Source organism: Oncorhynchus kisutch, linkage group LG3 (genome assembly GCF_002021735.2).
Source record: "Oncorhynchus kisutch isolate 150728-3 linkage group LG3, Okis_V2, whole genome shotgun sequence".
NCBI lineage: Eukaryota > Metazoa > Chordata > Actinopteri > Salmoniformes > Salmonidae > Oncorhynchus > Oncorhynchus kisutch.
Window position 1 is genome coordinate 49,574,592 of NC_034176.2, and position 18,288 is coordinate 49,592,879.

Below are 18,288 nucleotides of genomic sequence, written 5' to 3' on the forward strand. Positions count from 1 at the left end.
ACTAGTTTAGGCTATAGGGGGAAATGTCGTAAAATGAAGAATTGTCAACCGTTTGATGGTCTGAGATCCCTATCTATCACTCCTGTAATAATAATAATTAGGATATTAACTGTCTAAAATAACGTAGTAGGCTATAATAAATGTGTTACCGCCACCTTATTTTGATATTTCCCTATTCTCTAAGTAGGCTACTTGACTCTGAAATGAATTTAAAAAAATAAGGGTGTTAAACACCTTCGTCCTGTGCACCTTTTCCTTGCCCAATTGCTTAATCTTTTTTGTTAGATACAGATCAAACATGTCAAAGTGAGGGCAGGTATTTACGAGATCAGAGGACTGATATGAGGGGTTGATTCTGTCAATTTTTTACAAATGTTAATGATATATTAGTCTACTTTTCATGATGTTAAATTAATATATTGAATAATCTATATCATCAGGCGATATATTGAATCATATATGACACTGTGACTGCACCCATTGGGAATCTCCTCCCTGCACAAATTGTCTTATTTCAAAGGCTCGAGCTAGAGGGATGCATTTGGGAGCTGCGGGTCCCAAGTCCGACAGAGATCATTGCGGCGCGGTAGGCATTTTTCATGCTGGGAGCGACGGTCAGACAGATTACTTTGTTTTGTCCCGGAGATTATTTGGAAACGGCCAAATTTTTGGTTTGCGTTAGTTTAGGCCTAACTTTTGTCGTATTTTTCACAAACTATCAGAATTCGCTGCTTCAAGTGATGTAGCTTACCTCTCCTCTCCTAGTTGGGCGTCTGAGATCAGGTGCGACTAGTATATGTGTGTTCTCAATAAATAGAGTAGGCTGTCTATCTATGCATGTCACGTGGCAGTTATCTTTCCAAGGAAATTAAATGTGATTAGACTATAGTTAACTACAGTCAGTGTCTGTAAATAAATATTGATAATGGAAAGAAGTGTAGAGAGGTGCAACCACTGAGTGATGGTGCAATCAAAAAATGACAATCATTGAAAAGGAAAAGGCGCAACGAGCATAGGCAACCATGGTGAGCGAGCATTGCGCATATTCTATTTCAATAAATATTGATTCACCCCTTAATTTCTCTCTGTCTGCATTACAGTGGCGGTTCTAGACCATTTCAACTGGGGGTGCCAAGCTGGGGCCAGTTATACTGTAAGAGGGGCCAGTTACATTAGACGTTATTGTTGTCATATCGTTTTCTTCACCGCATTGCAGGCATTAGCAGGCAAAAAATGATGTTCATAATCATTCAATAATTTATTTGCATTTTCTGTCTAACAACGGATGTAAAAAAAAAGAAAGATAGCAAAAATTTGTTATGTAAAAATTATTTCATACTCCACATTTAGGGGGGCCACAAGGGGGTCCAAAATTGCCCCCCCTCGATCCTGACTAGTCTCCCAGTCCCTACTGCTGAAAAACATTCCCACAGCACGATACTGTTGCCACGATGCTTCACCGTAGGCATGGTGCCAGATTTCCTCCAGACGTGATGCTTGACATTCAGGCCAAAGAGATCAATCTTGGTTTCATCAGACCAGAGAATCTTGAGAGACCTTAAGGTGTCTTTTGGCAAATGACAATTGGGCTGTCATGTGCCTTTCACTGAGGAGTGGCTTCCGTCTGGCCACTCTACCATAAACGCCTGATTGGTGGAGTGCTGCAGAGATGATTGTCCTTCTGGAAGGTTCTCGCATCTCCACAGAGGAACTCTGGACCAAGGCCCTTCTCCCCTGTTTTCTCTGTTTGGGGCCAGTTCTAGGACGAGTCGTAGTGGTTCAAAACTTCTTCCATTTAAGAATGATGGAGGCCACTGTGTTCTTGGGGACTTTCAATAATGCAGAAATGTTTTGGTACCCTTCCCCAGGTCTGTGCTTTGACACAATCCTGGGACTGAACACCTCCCTCTGCAACTGGATCTGGACTTCTTGATGGGACATCCCCAGGTGGTGAGGGTAGGCAACAACCCCTCTGCCACGCTAACCCTCAACACGGGGGCTCCTAAGGTGTTTGTGCTTAGTCCCCTCCTGTACTTCCTGTTCACCCACAATTGCATAGCCACACACGACTCCAACACCATCATCAAATTTGCTGACGACTCAACGGTGGTAGGCCTGATCACAGATGGTGTTGAGACAGCCTACAGGGAGGAGTTCAGAGACTTGGCAGTGTGGTGCCAGGACAACAGCCAAGGAGCTGATTGTGGACTGCAGGTTATTAAAGTGACTATGCATAGCTAATAACAGAGAGTAGCAGCGGCGTAAAAGAGGGGGTTAGGGGGGCGCAATGCAAATAGTCTGGATGGCCATTTTATGAGATGTTCAGGAGTCTTATGGTTTGGGGGTAGAAGCTGTTTAGAAGCCTCTTGCACATAGACTTGGCGCTCCAGTACCATTTGCCGTGCGGTAGCAGAGAGGACAGTCTATGACTAGGGTGGCTGGAGTCTTTGACAATTGTTAGGGCCTTCCTCTGACATCGCCTGGTATAGAGGTCCTGGATGGCAGGAAGCTTGGCCCCAGTGATGCACTGGGCCGTGCGCACTACCCTTTGTAGTGCCACGAGGTCGGAGGCCAAGCAGTTGCCATACCAGGTAGTGATGCAACCAGCTGTGATGCAGCTGTAGAACCTTTAGAGGATCTGAGGACTCATGCCAAATCTCATCAGTCTCCTGAGGGGGAATAGGTTTTGTCGTGCCCTCTTCACAACTGTCTTAGTGTGCTAGGACCATGATAGTTTCTTGGGGATGTGAACATCAAGGAACTTGAAGCTCTCAACTTGCTCCACTACAGCCCCGTCGATGAGAATGGGGGCGTGCTCGGTCCTCCTTTTCCTGTAGTCCACAATCATCTCCTTAGTCTTGATCACGTTGAGGGAGAGGTTGCTGTCCTTGCACCACATGGCCAGGTCTCTGACTTCCTCCCTATAGGCTATCTCACCATTGTCGGTGATCAGGCCTACCACTGTTGTGTCATCGACAAACTTAATGATGGTGTTGGAGTCGTGCCTGGCCGTGCAGTCATGAGTGAACAGGGAGTACAGGACGGGACTGAGTACGCACCTCTGAGGGGCCCCTGTGTTGAGGATCAGCATGGCGGATGTGTTGTTACCTACCCTTCCCACTTGTGGGTGGTCCGTCAGGTAGTCCAGGATCCAAATGCAGAGGGAGGTGTTTAGTCCCAGGGTCCTTAGCTTGTTGATGAGCTTTGAGGGCACAATGGTGTTGAACGCTGAGCTGTAGTCAATGAACAGCATTCTCACATAGGTGTTCATTTTGTCCAGGTGGGAAAGGGCAGTGTGGAGTGCAATAGAGATTGCATCATCTGTGGATTTGTTAGGGCGGTATGCAAATTGGTCTAGGGTTTCTGGGATAATGGTGTTGATGTGAGCCATGACCGGCCTTTCAAAGCACTTCATGTCTACAGACGTGAGTGCTACGGGTCGGTAGTCATTTAGGCAGGTTACCTTAGTGTTCTTGGGCACAATGACGTCATTGATGCACTTATTGATGAAGCCAAAGACTGATGTGGTGTACTCCTCAATGCCATCGAAAGAATCCCGGAACATATTCCAGGCTGTGCTAGCAAAACAGTCCTGTAGCTTAGCATTTGCTCACATTTCTGTGTGTGGAGTAAATGTGGTCTAGAGTTTTTTCCCTCTTGATGCACATTTAAGGTGTTGATAGAAATTTGGTAAAACGGATTTAAGTTTCCCTGAATTAAAGTCTCCAGCCATTAGGAGAGCCGCCTCTGGATGAGAGTTTTCCTGTTTGCTTATGGCGGAATACATCTCATTGAGTGCGGTCTTAGTGCCAGCATCAGTCTGTGGTGGTATGTAGACCGCTACGAAAGATACAGATAAAAACACTCTAGGTAAATAATGTAGTCTACAAATTATCATGAGATTATCATGAGATACTCTATCTCAGGTGAGCAAAACCTCTGAGACTTCCTCAGATATTGTGCACCAGCTGTTGTTTACAAATATACATCGTCCGACCCCCCCTTGTCTTACCAGAACGATGATGTTGTTTTATCCTGCTGATACAGCGTATAACCTAACCAGCCAGTGTTGATAATATCGTCGTTCAGCCACGACTCCGTGAAGCATAAGATGTTACAGTTTTTAATGTCCCGTTGGTAGTTTAATCTTCCTCGTAGGGCGTCGATTTTATTTTCCAATGATTGCATGTTAGCTAGTAGAATGGAAGGCAGTGGGTGTTTATTCGATTGCCTACGAATTCTCAGAAGGCATCCCGATCTCTGTCCTCTTTTTCTGCATCTTTTCTTCACGCAAATGATGGGGATTTGGGCCTGTTCCCGGGAAAGCAGTATGTCCTTCACGTCGGGCTCGTCGGACTCGTTAATGGAAAAAAAATCTTCTGCCAGTTCGTGGTGAGTTATCGCTGTTCTGATGTCCAGAAGTTATTTGAGATGAGAGATGGTAGCAGCAACATGTACAGAATAAGTACAAAAATAAGTTACAAATAATGCAAAAAACAAACAAAAACACATTTGGTTAGGAGCACGTAAAACATCAGCCAATCTTCTCCGGCACATTCTCCGTCCGTTAGTACGTTTGTCACATGAGATATCTTAGACAGCACTAGCCTGATTTTGACTCAACTTGGGTGAATGATGTGTCTTGCCATAGAGATCCGGCATTTACAAAATTACACGGATTGGCCAGATGGTGGCGCTATAACAAGCGATTGAAAACTCTAACTTATAAATGTCATGCCCCTCACCTCATTTTACCTAAAGTCATGAAATGTGGTACATTGGTCCTTCTCCTCACAAGGAACACATTCGCTTCAGAGATCCATAAGGTCCGCCATGATGGATTTTTTTGCCATTTTGAATTTTGTGAAAAACACTTAAAATGCTACTCCTCTGGCACTGAATGGCTGATCTGCACAAACCTTGATATGTGGCTTATATGGACAAAGGTCTCTCAATGCAATATTTTCCAGACTACTACCTAAAACAACATGATCATTAAGCAATAAACATTCACCGGGGCATGGTCATGGTCACAATTTGGTACATATGTTGCAAACACTGTCAAGACTTAACATATGCAAGAACATTCCATCAACCACACGGTGGCGCTATAACGGGGACATGTTTTGTTACTTACAAAATAGTCTAGTTTGAATTGTTGTCACTAATTGGTCCAAAGGGGAGGGTGGGGGACAATGTTTACTGTTTTTTCTTACAGTTGCCTTGTTATTTTTAACTCTGCATTGTTGGGAAAGGCTCGTAAGCAAGCATTTCACTGCAAAGTCTACACACGCTGTATTCGGCGCATCTGACAAATTCAATTTTTCTCTGTCTCTTCTCTCTCTTTACATGATGTGTACACATGCGCACACAGGGAGAGTGAACTTGTGGTAGTCCAGGCAGCCCACCTAGGGCTGTTTGATGCAGGTCTGCCTATTTTAAAACCTACCCTCAAGCTAGTAGGCAATGGCACCTGCTCAGTTCCAGGTGAATTTCAGTTATCAAAACACAGTACTCCCTACCCCACTAAAAACCATGCACACCACTAATTCATTCCATGCTGACAGAAATATAGTAACAGTACATGACTATAATTTATGCAAAGAAAATAATTCAAGCTATAAAGGAGTTATCCCTCTTAGATTCACATGGTACTTTTAAGCCATGTTCACATTGGCAGTTTGTAGTGACTCAAATCAATTTTTTTGCAAATCCGATTAGAATCTGTTATTTTTCCTGAAGTCTATACAGCCCACCACCTTCAAAGGTGCTTTGAGGTCAGATACAAATCTGATTCCTGGCCAGGTGATTTGTGTCTGAATGGTAAAATCTGATTTGCCCTCAAGTGGTTTATTAACTTTTATTTGGCATATACTGTTGCTTGCTAGCTACTCTGTTGAGAGTTTGACAAGACCATATGGTAGCTAATTATCTTGTTAATTGCTTACAAACAAATGAGTGAATGTTATAGGAAGCTAAACAGCTACCTAGCTAGCTAGTTGACTGACTTGGCTGGCCAAAAATGACTCATCTTATCCTTTGGTGCTTTTAAAGTGTTCTTTGAGCATTCACAGCAACTGGGAAACGTCTATGACAGGAATTGTTGTCATCTTAGCTGGCTACATAACTTCTGAGTGATGGGAAGCACGAGCACCACCACCAATTAGCCATCACCACTGTGCACACTCCTGTCATTACTATGACTAGCATAGCCATGCCAGAAAATTACCAGTCCTATTTGGTCACTTGTAACGTGATATTTGGACAGTAAGTATTTCAAAACGGATTTGATAAACAAAACTGATTTGAGCATTAAGGCCTGCAGTGTGAACAATTCTTTAGAGGTGAGTGGTGTGGATTTCAGGAGTTCTCAAAATCCTTCATTTTCTAATTGGACCAATTTTACACTTTGATGATATGATATTTACATATCAACCAGTGAACAAACAGTCACTCCAGGTTTTCCAGCAGCAGGTTTGGAGGTGTACACAGTGAGAAGTGGATGTGCTGCCTTTTGTTTACAGTTTACAAGACTCTCTTCCTGGTACACTGGCATCACAGGAACCTGTTGACAGCCAATTGGACAAAGGTGCAATGCAAACAGGCCAGGGGAAAAGACCAGGTTGTTCCACAGTTTGAAAAGGGTTAATGTGGCTGAGATGGCAGATAAAGCTTATTGTGAACAACACCAGCCTCAGGTTATACAGCCCCCCCCCCCCCCCCCCCCCCCCGCCGCCGCCCCCCTCACCCACCCACCCCTCTCAATAAAGAGCAGCAGATGTAGACAATTACTTCCCCCTGTGACGCAGAGTGAGCTCAGGTCACGGAGTGTGTACAGTATGTGTGCGTGCGTGCATGTGTTTGTGAGGGGGCTGTGACTACCCTATGAAAAAAGGGCAGCCACAAGAGGACTTAAATAGAGCAACAGGAGGATGAGATGACCACTTGTATCCGATGTGGATCTGCAGGATGTATCTGAAGGTAAGAGGTCTTGACTCAGGTCGAATTGGACTTAAGGGATCCTCAATACTTTACTATAGAACTAACTGAAATTGATGAAGGATGTGGCTAATCAATTTTCGAAATGTTAATTATAGTTTGTTCTGTAATCATTAAAGGTGCAAATAATGCATGGAATATGACTCAAAATGTAATGTTATCCATTGGTTTGTTCCCACCAGTTACGCATGGTAACCATGGGCTATATGATGTGTCAATATAGTAATTTTACCTTTATTTAACTAGGCAAGTCAGTTAAGAGCTAATTCTAATTTTCAATGACAGCCTAGGAACAGTGGGTTAATTGCTTGTTCAGGAGTAGAACAACAGATTTGTACCTTGTCAGCTCAAGGATTTGAACTTGCAACCTTTTGGTTACTAGTCCAACACTCTAACCACTAGGCTACCCTGCCATAAGATGACTGAAGATAAGAGTAAGCTATTTTGATTTCTCTGCAAACCTAATTTGCAGAAATTAATCCATAATCACCTCTGTTACTGAAAGACATCGTGATTTTCATAGAAGATTGGTACTGTGTGTACTGAGCCCTATGCACATTTGTTCTTGACTAGCATGTGCTAAAACAAGATATGATGGAGCTGTGCGATCAGACGTTTGTTTAACATATGGACCCGTCCTTATTTACAGTATGTGAGCACCACGGCAGGCAAGCAGGCTGCACTTTACCTTGATCAGAACAGAACACAGCAGGCAAGGTTCGGAGAGGGCCCTGGAGGAAGTCTAATCCTATTGCTGAGAGAAAAAAATAAATCCTCGGAGCCAAATGTCTCTCCAGAAATACCATGCCTGACCATCCAGAAAGCAGCCACCAGTTCACTCCATTAGCTACCACATCCCAGCTTATTAAATTGAAACGGATGGTGCATGAGTGGTGGCTGCAGGGCAGGGATAGGTAATGTTGGAGGTAGTACACTCAGAGAGATGAGACCCCTTCAGGATCATTTACGATTACGGTTTTATATTTTCAGATGAAAAGAGTATACCTGGAGTAGGTTATGTGTAGTTAGTTTAGGACTAACTCAAATGTAGTGGTGTAATGATAATGTACAGACACGGTTGTGGGGACATATTCTTGTGACTAAATTGGTAAACAAATGTTGATGTTGTCAAATATGTTTTAATAATCAGCATATCCGTTTCTCATCCAAAAAAGAGAACTGTTCTGTAGCTATTGTCCCAGGGAACGTGGAGAGCTATGCCACTATTCAACCCCTTGGTGTGGGTGCGGGAGTGGCTGCGACAGAGCAGAGGCTCCTCCAGACTGGTGCTGGTGGTCGTGTGTGTTGCCCTGCTACTGGATAACATGCTGCTTACTGTTGTCGGTGAGTCCAGACAACCCACACACACACGTACACACAAACGCACACTTTCAAAAGTGCACGTGGCGTGTACCTTAGATCGGGCAGTGACATCTGCATTGAAAAAGGGACATCACACATTTCAATATTTAGCTGCAGGGCCAACAGTGCAGCTAGCGTGACCATGGCAATTGCCTTTACCTGGCCTGACTTCTAGAGCACACAGAGAATAACTTGGTGCGACAGAGAGCAGTGCGACCACATTCCCCCTCATGGAGTAGATCCACTGTGCCTCCCCAGTACTGAGACAAAAGGGTTGACCTCTCTTCCTTCCGCCTGCCTTTTAAAGTCCACAGTCTCCCCCAAACCCAAATGTGTCGTCTCTCCTCTCTCGCAGTGCCCATCATCCCAACGTTTTTATATGCCCTTGACCACCCGACACAAGACCCCTTCATCCAGCCAAGCACACAGAGGCCATCTGAGGAGGGCTTCACATTGGCCTCAGTCCACTCCTTCTACGACAACACTTCCTACAGTCTCAGAGGCTCTGAGAGCAACCTGTCTGAGGCCCTCCTCTTCAACATCTCCAGAAACTCCAGCCAGGTGAAAGGCAGCACATGCCAGGAGGACAGTGCCTTCTTGGACAAGGAGAATGTTCGTGTGGGACTCCTCTTTGCCTCCAAGGCTCTGGTGCAGCTTCTAGTCAACCCCTTCGTGGGTCCCCTGACCAACAGGTACATGTTCCGGCTTCACAGCAAGTGTTTTGTGTGTGTGACATAATCACAGCTAGCTAGGACAGTGTTCAATATCTAATTTATTGAAAATGAAGAAATACAATACACACTGGTTCTAATCATATCCTTCTCTTTTTCCCAAAGGGTTGGATATCACATACCAATGTTTGCTGGCTTCATCATCATGTTTGTTTCAACAATAAGTATGTGTGTCTGACACTGACACACACTTCTAACTTGTTACACACAGTTGATAATGAGATATAATTGAGGTAGTGATCTCTAATATACATACCATGACTGTTTCACAACTCCAATGCGTCATCTTTAGATTTGATTTTATCTTACCACAGTGCAGTTATGGTAACGGAGGTTGTGTCTGGTGGTTGTCAGTGTTTGCCTTTTCAGGTACATACGCCTTGTTGTTTTTTGCTCGCTCTCTTCAGGGAATTGGTTCCTCTTTCTCCTCTGTGGCAGGTACTGTGTGTGGGTGTTGTGTTTTGTGTTTCACAATAATATCCTAACTCCACAGTGTTGCAATAGAAATGGAATTATTAATGTCTAAGTGAAAAGCATGTCTTCTCCTGTAGGGCTGGGAATGTTGGCCAGTGTGTACACAAATGATGAGGAGAGAGGCGTAGCCATGGGGATCGCTCTGGGTGGATTGGCCATGGGAGTCCTCAGTGAGTTACTCCCCTTACTCCCCCTTTCTATGATCCTAGTGTTCCAGTGTGGTTCAGTTGGTAGAGCAAGACACTTGTAATGCCCAAGTTTTGGGTTCAATTCCCACTGTGGCCACCCATATGAAAATGTATGTATGCACTACTACTGTAAGTTGCTTTGGATAAAATCATCTGCTAAATAGCAAATGGTTATGGTGAAATGTGTCTTATGCTACAACATGACAAACTTGAAATCATCAAGTGGAATATATGTAAAATCAGGTACTTTTTCTTGAAAATATCTTTGACAGTTGGAGCGCCATTTGGCAGTGTGATGTATGAATTTGTGGGGAAGACTGCTCCTTTCTTAATCTTGGCTTTCCTTGCAGTATTTGATGGAGGTAATCAAATAAAAATATTTCTTATAATATTATATCAAGAACTGATTTAATCTCAGTGCTATGACTGCATTGACTGTTTCAATACCGTTTATCTGTTACACGTTACATTACAGTGACCTTATTACATTGTAATTATTCCTGTAATTACAGTGTAACAAGTATCGTAATCACTCAGTACTTGTACAGTACGGTCTGTACTTACAATGTACTTACGGTTACTTAGGCTTAGGGTCGGTGCTAAGGTTAGGGCTATGCTTAGTTCAGTGTAATATGAGCAATTACTATATTTGTTGTTACACTGTAATTACAGGAGTAGTTACAGAGTAATAAGGGCACTGTAACGTAAAGTGTTACCAGATTATCTCTTGTGGCTAACAATCAGAATGAACAGTTTAGACAGGCAAGCTGTTTGATTTGTTCGGAGAGGACAAGGTATATTCTAGGAATGTTCCTTAATGCCAACTGACTGACTCTCTAAACACACAGTGTTACAACTTCTTATACTTCAGCCATCAAAGATTTCACCAGGAGTGAGTATACTTTTACCATCTCTTTCGAGATTTAAAAAAATGTAATACACTCTCAAAATGAACATAACTGACTTGATCAATTCCCAATCACTTAAAATAGTGGGGCTTCATCTCAATTCATCATTCCTTGATTCCTCAAATGCTATGTCCAACCTCCCACCTCCACAAACCATTAGAGAAGAAAGCCTGAGGCGAGGGACGTTGGACCTTCTGTTCCAATACTGTAGAGTAGGAGGTGAGGAGCTAGGATGTGAGGAACCTCAAGATGCACCGAACAGAAGCCATCATTGCATTAAGTTACACATGCTGTCTTATTTTAGAATGTTGACGTTTCACAACTCCCTCACATTAGAAAAAAACAGAAATGTTTTCTCTTTCTGTCTCCTCCGGCTTAACATTTCACATTAACTTACAGAATGTGGAGGGCACTCCTTTGCTGACCCTACTGAAGGACCCCTACATTCTCATAAGCGCAGGTGAGGCTGGGCCTTGACTGTCAGAATAACAAACCAGAGAAGAAGGCTAAACACAGAGGAAGTGTCCCTAATGTCACCCTATTCCCTATTAGTGCACTACTTTTGACCAGGCCTTATGGGTGAAGTAGTGCACTAAATAGGGATTACATTGCCATTTGGGAAGCATGCATAGTCATAAAACAGAAGTGAGCTGACCTTGGTGCTTTGGTTTCAGGCTCTCTGTGCTTCGCCAACATGGGAGTTGCCATTCTGGAGCCCACACTTCCCATCTGGATGATGCAGACCATGTGCTCTCCTAAATGGCAGCTTGGTACTGTGTTGTCATTTTCTTTACAATTAATATTTTAGATTGTAATACTCCTTCCTGTGTCTGACAGTGATTTGCGTTTGATTTATAGGTATGGCTTTCCTACCAGCAAGCATTTCTTACCTTATTGGCACCAATTTATTTGGTTTGTTGGCTAACAAAATGGGAAGGTAGGTTTTCGTTGATCCTTTCCTGTTAGCTTCTATTTACTCCTACATACAGTACCAGTCAAAAGTTTGGACACACCTACTCATTCAAGGGTTTTTCGTAATTTTTTACAATTTTCTACATTTTAGAATAATAGTGAAGACATCAAAACTATGAAATAACACATATGGAATCATGTACTAACAAAACACCTGTTAAACAAAGCAAAATATATTTTAGATTTTAGATTCTTCAAAGTTGCCACCTTATGACATGTTGAGAGATTTGCACACTCTTGGCATTCTCTCAACGAGCTTCACCTGGAATGCTTTTCCAACAGTCTTGAAGGAGTTCCCACAAATGCTGAGCACTTGGTGGTTACTTTTTCTTCAATCTGTGGTTCAACTTATCCAAAACCATCTCAATTGTGTTGAGGTTGGGTGATTGTGTAGGCCAGGTTATCTGCTGTAGCACTCCATCACTTTTCTTTTTGGTAAAATAGCACTTACAGAGTCTGGAGGTGTGTTTTGGGTCATTGTCCTGTTGAAAAACAAATGATAGTCCCACTAAACTCAATCCAGATGGGATGGCGTATCACTGTAGAATGCTGTGGTAGCCATGCTGGTTAAGTGTGCCTTGAATTCTAAATTAATCACAGACAGTGTCACCAGCGAAGCACCCCCACACCCTCAGACCTCCTCCTCCATTCTTCCCAGTGGGAACCACACATGCGGAGATCATCCGTTCACCTACTCAGCATCTCACAAAGACATGGTGGTTGGAACCAAAAATCTTACATTTGGACTCATCAGACCAAAGGACAGATTTCTACAGGTCTAATGTCCATTGCTTGTGTTTCTTGACCCAAGCTAGTCTCTTCTTATTATTGGTGTCCTTTAGTAGTGGTTTCTTTTTGTCCATGATTTGACCATGAAGGCCTGATTCACGCAGTCTCTTCTGAACAGTTGATGATGAGATATGTCTGTTACTTGAACTCTGTGAAGCATTTATTTGGGCTGCAATTTCTGAGGCTGGTAACTCTAATAAACTTATCCTCTGCAGCAGAGGTAACTCTGGGTTTTCCTTTCCTGTGGCGGTCCTCATGAGAGCTAGTTTCATCATACCGCCTGATGTTTTTTGCGACTGCACTTGAAGAAACTTTAAAAGTTCTAGAATTTTTCCTGATTGACTGATCTTCATGTTTTAAAGTCATGAAGGACTGTCATTTTTCTTAGCTTATTTGAGCTGTTCTTACCTTAATATGGACTTTTTTTAACAACTGATTGGGTCAAACACATTATGAAGGAAATAAATTCCACATTTAAACTTTTAACAAGGCACGCCTGTTAATTGAAAGGCAATCCAGGTGACCACCTCATGTAGCTTGTTGCGAGAATGCCAAGAGTGTGCAAAACTGTCATCAAGGCGAAGGGTGGATACTTTGAAGAATATCAAATATCAAATATTATTTTGTATTAATATTTTGTTTAACAAATGTTCAGTTACTATATGATTCCATATATTTTTATGGCTGCAGGGGCAGTATTGAGTAGCTTGGATGAAAAGGTGCCCATTGTAAACGGCCAGCTCCTCAGTCTCAGTTGCTAATATATGCATATTATTATTAGTATTGGATAGAGAACACTCTAAAGTTTCCAAAACGGTCAAAATGAGTCTGTGAGTATAACAGAACTGATATTGCAGGCGAAACCCTGAGGAAAATCAAAACAGGAAGTGGCTTCTAGTTTGAAAACTCTGTGTTCCATAGCCTCCCTTTGCTGGATTTAAAGGTAAAATGAACCAGATTCCTTTTCATATCGCTTCCTCAAGGTGTCAACAGTCTTCAGACATAGTTTCAGGCTTAAATTTTGAAAAATGAGCCAGACGATAACATTGCGTCAAGTGGTCACGAGTTTTGCTCGCGCAACAGAATTTGGACAGCCATTGTTTTCCCCTCTCCTACTGTGAAAGACATTTGCGGTTGATATATTATCGATTATATATTTTAAAAACAACCTGAGGATTGATTATAAAAAATGTTTGACATGTTTCTGTGGACATTATGGAAACTATTGGGAATTTTCGTCTACGTTGTCGTGACCGCTCTTTCCTGTGGATTTCTGAACATAACGCGACAAACAAACGGAGGTATTTTGGATCTAAAAATAATCTTTATGGAACAAAAGGAACATTTGTTGTGTAACTGGGAGTGAGTGAAAACATCTGAAGATCATCAAAGGTAAACTATTAATTTGATTGCTTTTCTGATTTTCCTGACCGAGCTACCTGATGCTAAGTGTACTTAATGTTTATCGTTCGATCGAGAAACTTACACAAACGCTTGGATTGCTTTCGCTGTAAAGCATAGATTCAAAATCTGACACGACAGGTGGATTAACAAAAGGCTAAGCTGTGTTTTCCTATATTGCACTTGTGATTTCATGAATATAAATATTTATAGTAATATTTATTGTATGTAGCGCTACGCTATTCAGCGGTTGTTGATGACACTTATCCCGATATCGGGATTGCAGCCATAACACGTGTTATTTCACAGTTTTGATGTATTCACTACTATTCTACAATGTAGAAAATAGTCAAAATAAAGAAAAACCCTTGAATGAGAAGGTGTGTCGAAACCTCTGACCGGTAATGTATCAATGATCAATATATAAAAGCATCTCACCATCTCTTTAATGCTAATCACTCAGTAAAGGAGATCTCATGTAAGCCTATAGGGGTTGTGTGAATCTGTGTGTGTGTGTGTGTGTGTGTGTGTGTGTGTGTGTGTGTGTGTGTGTGTGTGTGTGTGTGTGTGTGTGTGTGTGTGTGTGTGTGTGTGTGTGTGTGTGTGTGTGTGTGTGTGTGTGTGTGTGTGTGTGTGTGTGTGTGTGATGAAGTTGATGATTCGCAGTCAGGAGAAGGTATTTTCCTCCCCTTAGGTGGCTGTGCTCCATGATTGGGATGTTTATTGTTGGCATCAGCCTCCTTTGCGTGAGTATTATTTCCTATGCACTTTTTTGGCTCTGCAAGATCACAAGGTAGTTCAATGAATAACCATCATATTTCTTGTCCTATAGGTTCCTTTTGCAAAGAACATCTATGGTCTTATTGGTCCAAATGCAGGCCTGGGGTTTGCTATTGGTGGGTGCCAATGTGTTATATAGAAACCCATATGAATGATGGTCTGAATCACCATTACAACTATGAACTGTCTGCTGTGTGTATTAGGAATGGTGGACTCCTCTATGATGGCCATAATGGGATACCTGGTGGATATTCGCCATGCCTCGGTCTATGGCAGTGTTTACGCCATAGCTGATGTCGCATTGTGCATGGGTTTTGCCATTGGTGAGTGATCATTCCTTTGTTGTCTGCTTCTACACAAATACAGCAAATACAATAAATCACTTGAATTGTATGACCCAGCCAGGGGTCTCAGAATTGTCTGACCCAACTCCATCCTCTGTCTCCCGTGTTGTTGTGATCCAGGTCCTTCGATAGGGGGCTCCTTGGTCAGGGCCATTGGATTTCCTTACCTCATGGTATTCATTGGCATCATCAACATCTTCTATGCTCCACTGTGCTTCTTCCTGCGTAATCCTGCCATCAGGGAGGAGAAGATGGTGAGTGGTATTTCCTATTTGCTATCCCCTGGCTCCAGTCATAATCCAGACCCACCAGAATGTCTGGACCAACGTGTTCTAACACATCCTAGGAGGTGAGGTTTGCAATCCAATGTGTTTGTATCAGTGCCAGCTAACAGAGAATCAGCCCTCACATATAGTGGGAAGGTGTATTAGCCAAAGGTATAATTGTAGAAAAGATAGTGCCTCTTATTGATGTGGGTCTTTACCGAATAATTATGATCATGGTTTTAAAGTTGATGGTCATGCACTTCAAAGATACAGTCATAACAGAAAATAAGGAATAAATTATTAGAAATGAATAATAATAATAATATTATTATAAAATCCAATTAATTATTTAATAATACAAATAGGAGTTTAAGAGTCAAATATGAAAATAAAGATTATTTCCTACTCTTGTAAAAAAATTGTATGCCCTGAAATCAGGTACTTTCTTACGGCCCATGACAATCTTTAACAAATGTCTTATGTGTCTTGTAGGCCATCATAGACCAGGAATGCCCTCTGCACAGGAAGAGCTACAACACACAGAAGGAGTGTCGAGAGTTCCCTTTGAGTGACGAGAGCGAGGAGGAAACGGAGGAGTAACATTCTCCTTGTCAACCCAACACACACATTTTTTTTTTTACAGTGAAAGAGCAGAGGCATTGTTCATAATGCCTTTGAATTGACATGATGTCTAGAAAAGGCATTTTGTTAGCACTTATCTGTATTCAAAGTTTCCTAATGACCTCTGTGCTTAGTTTATTGCTGGAAATAACAAACAATGGCACCTGTGTTTTTAATATGGTATGTATAGGGACAGTAGTGTTTGCATTTTATTGTGTGTGTGTGTGTGTGTGTGTGTGTGTGTGTGTGTGTGTGTGTGTGTGTGTGTGTGTGTGTGTGTGTGTGTGTGTGTGTGTGTGTGTGTGTGTGTGTGTGTGTGTGTGTGAGTTATGTTAATAATTTCGCTTAATGTACTAAGAGGTGAAAGGAACACTTGTGCAGGCTCAACAAACATTAAAACCTACTATAAGCTTGAAAATGACGTCTTTACATACATTTGGCATTTGATTGTAGCTACGTTTATGTTCATTTGTTGAGCCTACCATATGAATCAGTAGCTTTCAATGTTTGAAATATGAACGTCAAGATATGTTCAGTGTATCCGGATAACTAATTGGTTTAGATCTAGAATAATGCTTATTCCTAGGCCTATTCCTAATTGCTGAATATAACCTATCCACGATCATGAAAGCGGATTATTTCATTCACATCGCTCGACAAGAGAACAATGCTTGTTCAGAGCTCATAAAAGCTCAGAGCTTTTAGTTCAAATGCTGTAACATGTAATATCCTCTCTTCTAGTGTGTCTCCCTGCATCAGCCAATCGGCTGCTGTCTGGTATAGTGCAAGAGCTATCTCGCCTCACCTTTAATTTCCTCTTTGGCTGTAGCAAGGCTCTGTCTCTGTCCCAAACGGCACCCTATTCACTATGTAGTGCACTACTTTGACCAGGACCCATAGGGCTCTTGTCTAAAGTAGTGCACTATATTGGGAATAGCCTAGGGTGCCATTGGGACACAACCTCTGTGTTGGGTTGGTTTACTTCTAACCAAGGAGTGGAAATTATGAACACAAAGAGGCAAAGATGAGATAAAGAGAGCAAGACTGGCATCATTGTGGCTCAAATGCCTCAAATCTTCTTGGCCCACATAAATAACATATTGCCACTACAAGCGCATGTGATGCGAAGCAAATTGTCAAAGCCAAAGTATATATTTGATTGCACGTTATAAATGCTAAACGAAGTCTTATTAAATGTATCTGGAAAACAAAATAAAAAGTAAAGTACAATGGGTCAAGTGGAACATTCCAGCTTTATACTGAAGTTTGAATAAAGGAAAGTTTCACCAGAAGACTCAAGTGAGAGGCTATTTCAAAATGGTGGAAGTTTTATTTGAGACACCACATAATTTGTTTTATTTTTTACCTTTATTTAACTAGGCAAGTCAGTTAAGAACAAATTCATATTTTCAATGACTGCCCAGGAACAGTGTGTTAACTGTCTTGTTCAGGGGCAGAGCGACAGTTTTATTTACTTTGTCAGCTCGGAGATTCAATCTTACAACCTTTCGATTACCAGTCCAATGCTCTAACCACAAGGCTACCTGCCTGTTTATCTGAACAGTATATTATTTTTCACATTATTTCCTCACTCAATCAATATATGCATGTTTCATATTGTGTTTTCCCATCAATGATGGTCTTTTCCCCTCCTCTGGGGCTGTAAGCTTGGCCAACAGGCAACTCCTAGGCTGTTACTCTGAGATGACGGAATAGGAACCTGTCTGGCTTTCCAGATAAATGTGTGTGATAATTAAACAGAACTGCGTCATTCATAGACTGGTACAAGAATGGAGATATTACATGTGAAGTAACCTATCCTGGACATCGTCACTCCCCAAATGAGTCAAATCTGTCATTGTCTTTACTTGTGGTCAAACCAATAGAACACAAATAAAAAAAGGCATTGGGATATGAATATTTCCATTAGATTTACCAGTAGATGCTATGAAAGTCATCATCAATTGCATTGACACATTTTGGAATTATAACCAAACTTAATCATGCATTCCATTACTTCTCTTAGATTATTTGACAAAGGGATTTTACTGTTTGAGTGTAGAATTAAACATAGCTTTGCCTTAAAGGGAATATCTGTAATTTCAACAGCCTGACCCTGAAATTTTGGTTGGTAAGCTCAAAAAATATATATATTTGTCACAAGCTCTGAATACAACAGGTGTACAGGTGTAAACCTTACCGTGAAATGCTTACTTACAAGCCCTTAGCCAACAATGAGGTTTTAAGAAAAATAAGAGTTAATAAAATATTGGCAAAATAAATTAAAGTAAAAAAATTAAAGAGCAGCAATAAAATAACAGTAAGGGGGCTATATACACGGTTCACCGGTACCGGGTCAATGTGCAGGTTAGTTGAGTTAATATGTACATGTAGGTAGGGGTAAAGTGATTATGCATAGATAATAAAAAGGGAGGGGGGGGGGGTTGGGGGCC

General features: G+C 41.8%; 2 protein-coding genes across 2 annotated transcripts in view; one reads left to right on the top strand and one right to left on the bottom strand.

Moving 5' to 3' along the window:
* Positions 1-838, bottom strand: part of LOC109884377 (uncharacterized) — a 5,930-nt gene extending 5,092 nt beyond the window's left edge. The window contains exon 1 of the mRNA XM_020476366.2: positions 752-838. The gene's annotated coding sequence lies outside the window, so the exon portion shown is untranslated. The remainder of the gene's footprint in view (positions 1-751) is intronic.
* A 5,942-nt stretch (positions 839-6,780) lies between these two features.
* On the top strand, positions 6,781-17,145 carry LOC109874139 (chromaffin granule amine transporter). The gene is made up of 16 exons (XM_031807785.1): positions 6,781-6,981; positions 8,175-8,343; positions 8,717-9,053; positions 9,198-9,256; positions 9,447-9,530; positions 9,644-9,736; positions 10,027-10,116; positions 10,603-10,646; positions 11,062-11,122; positions 11,337-11,432; positions 11,521-11,599; positions 14,519-14,570; positions 14,657-14,720; positions 14,808-14,927; positions 15,069-15,202; positions 15,707-17,145. Exons 2-16 carry the CDS (start codon positions 8,217-8,219, stop codon positions 15,812-15,814), a joined length of 1,548 nt encoding a protein of 515 aa, XP_031663645.1. The 5' UTR covers positions 6,781-6,981; positions 8,175-8,216; the 3' UTR covers positions 15,815-17,145.
* Positions 17,146-18,288: the final 1,143 nt, after the last annotated feature.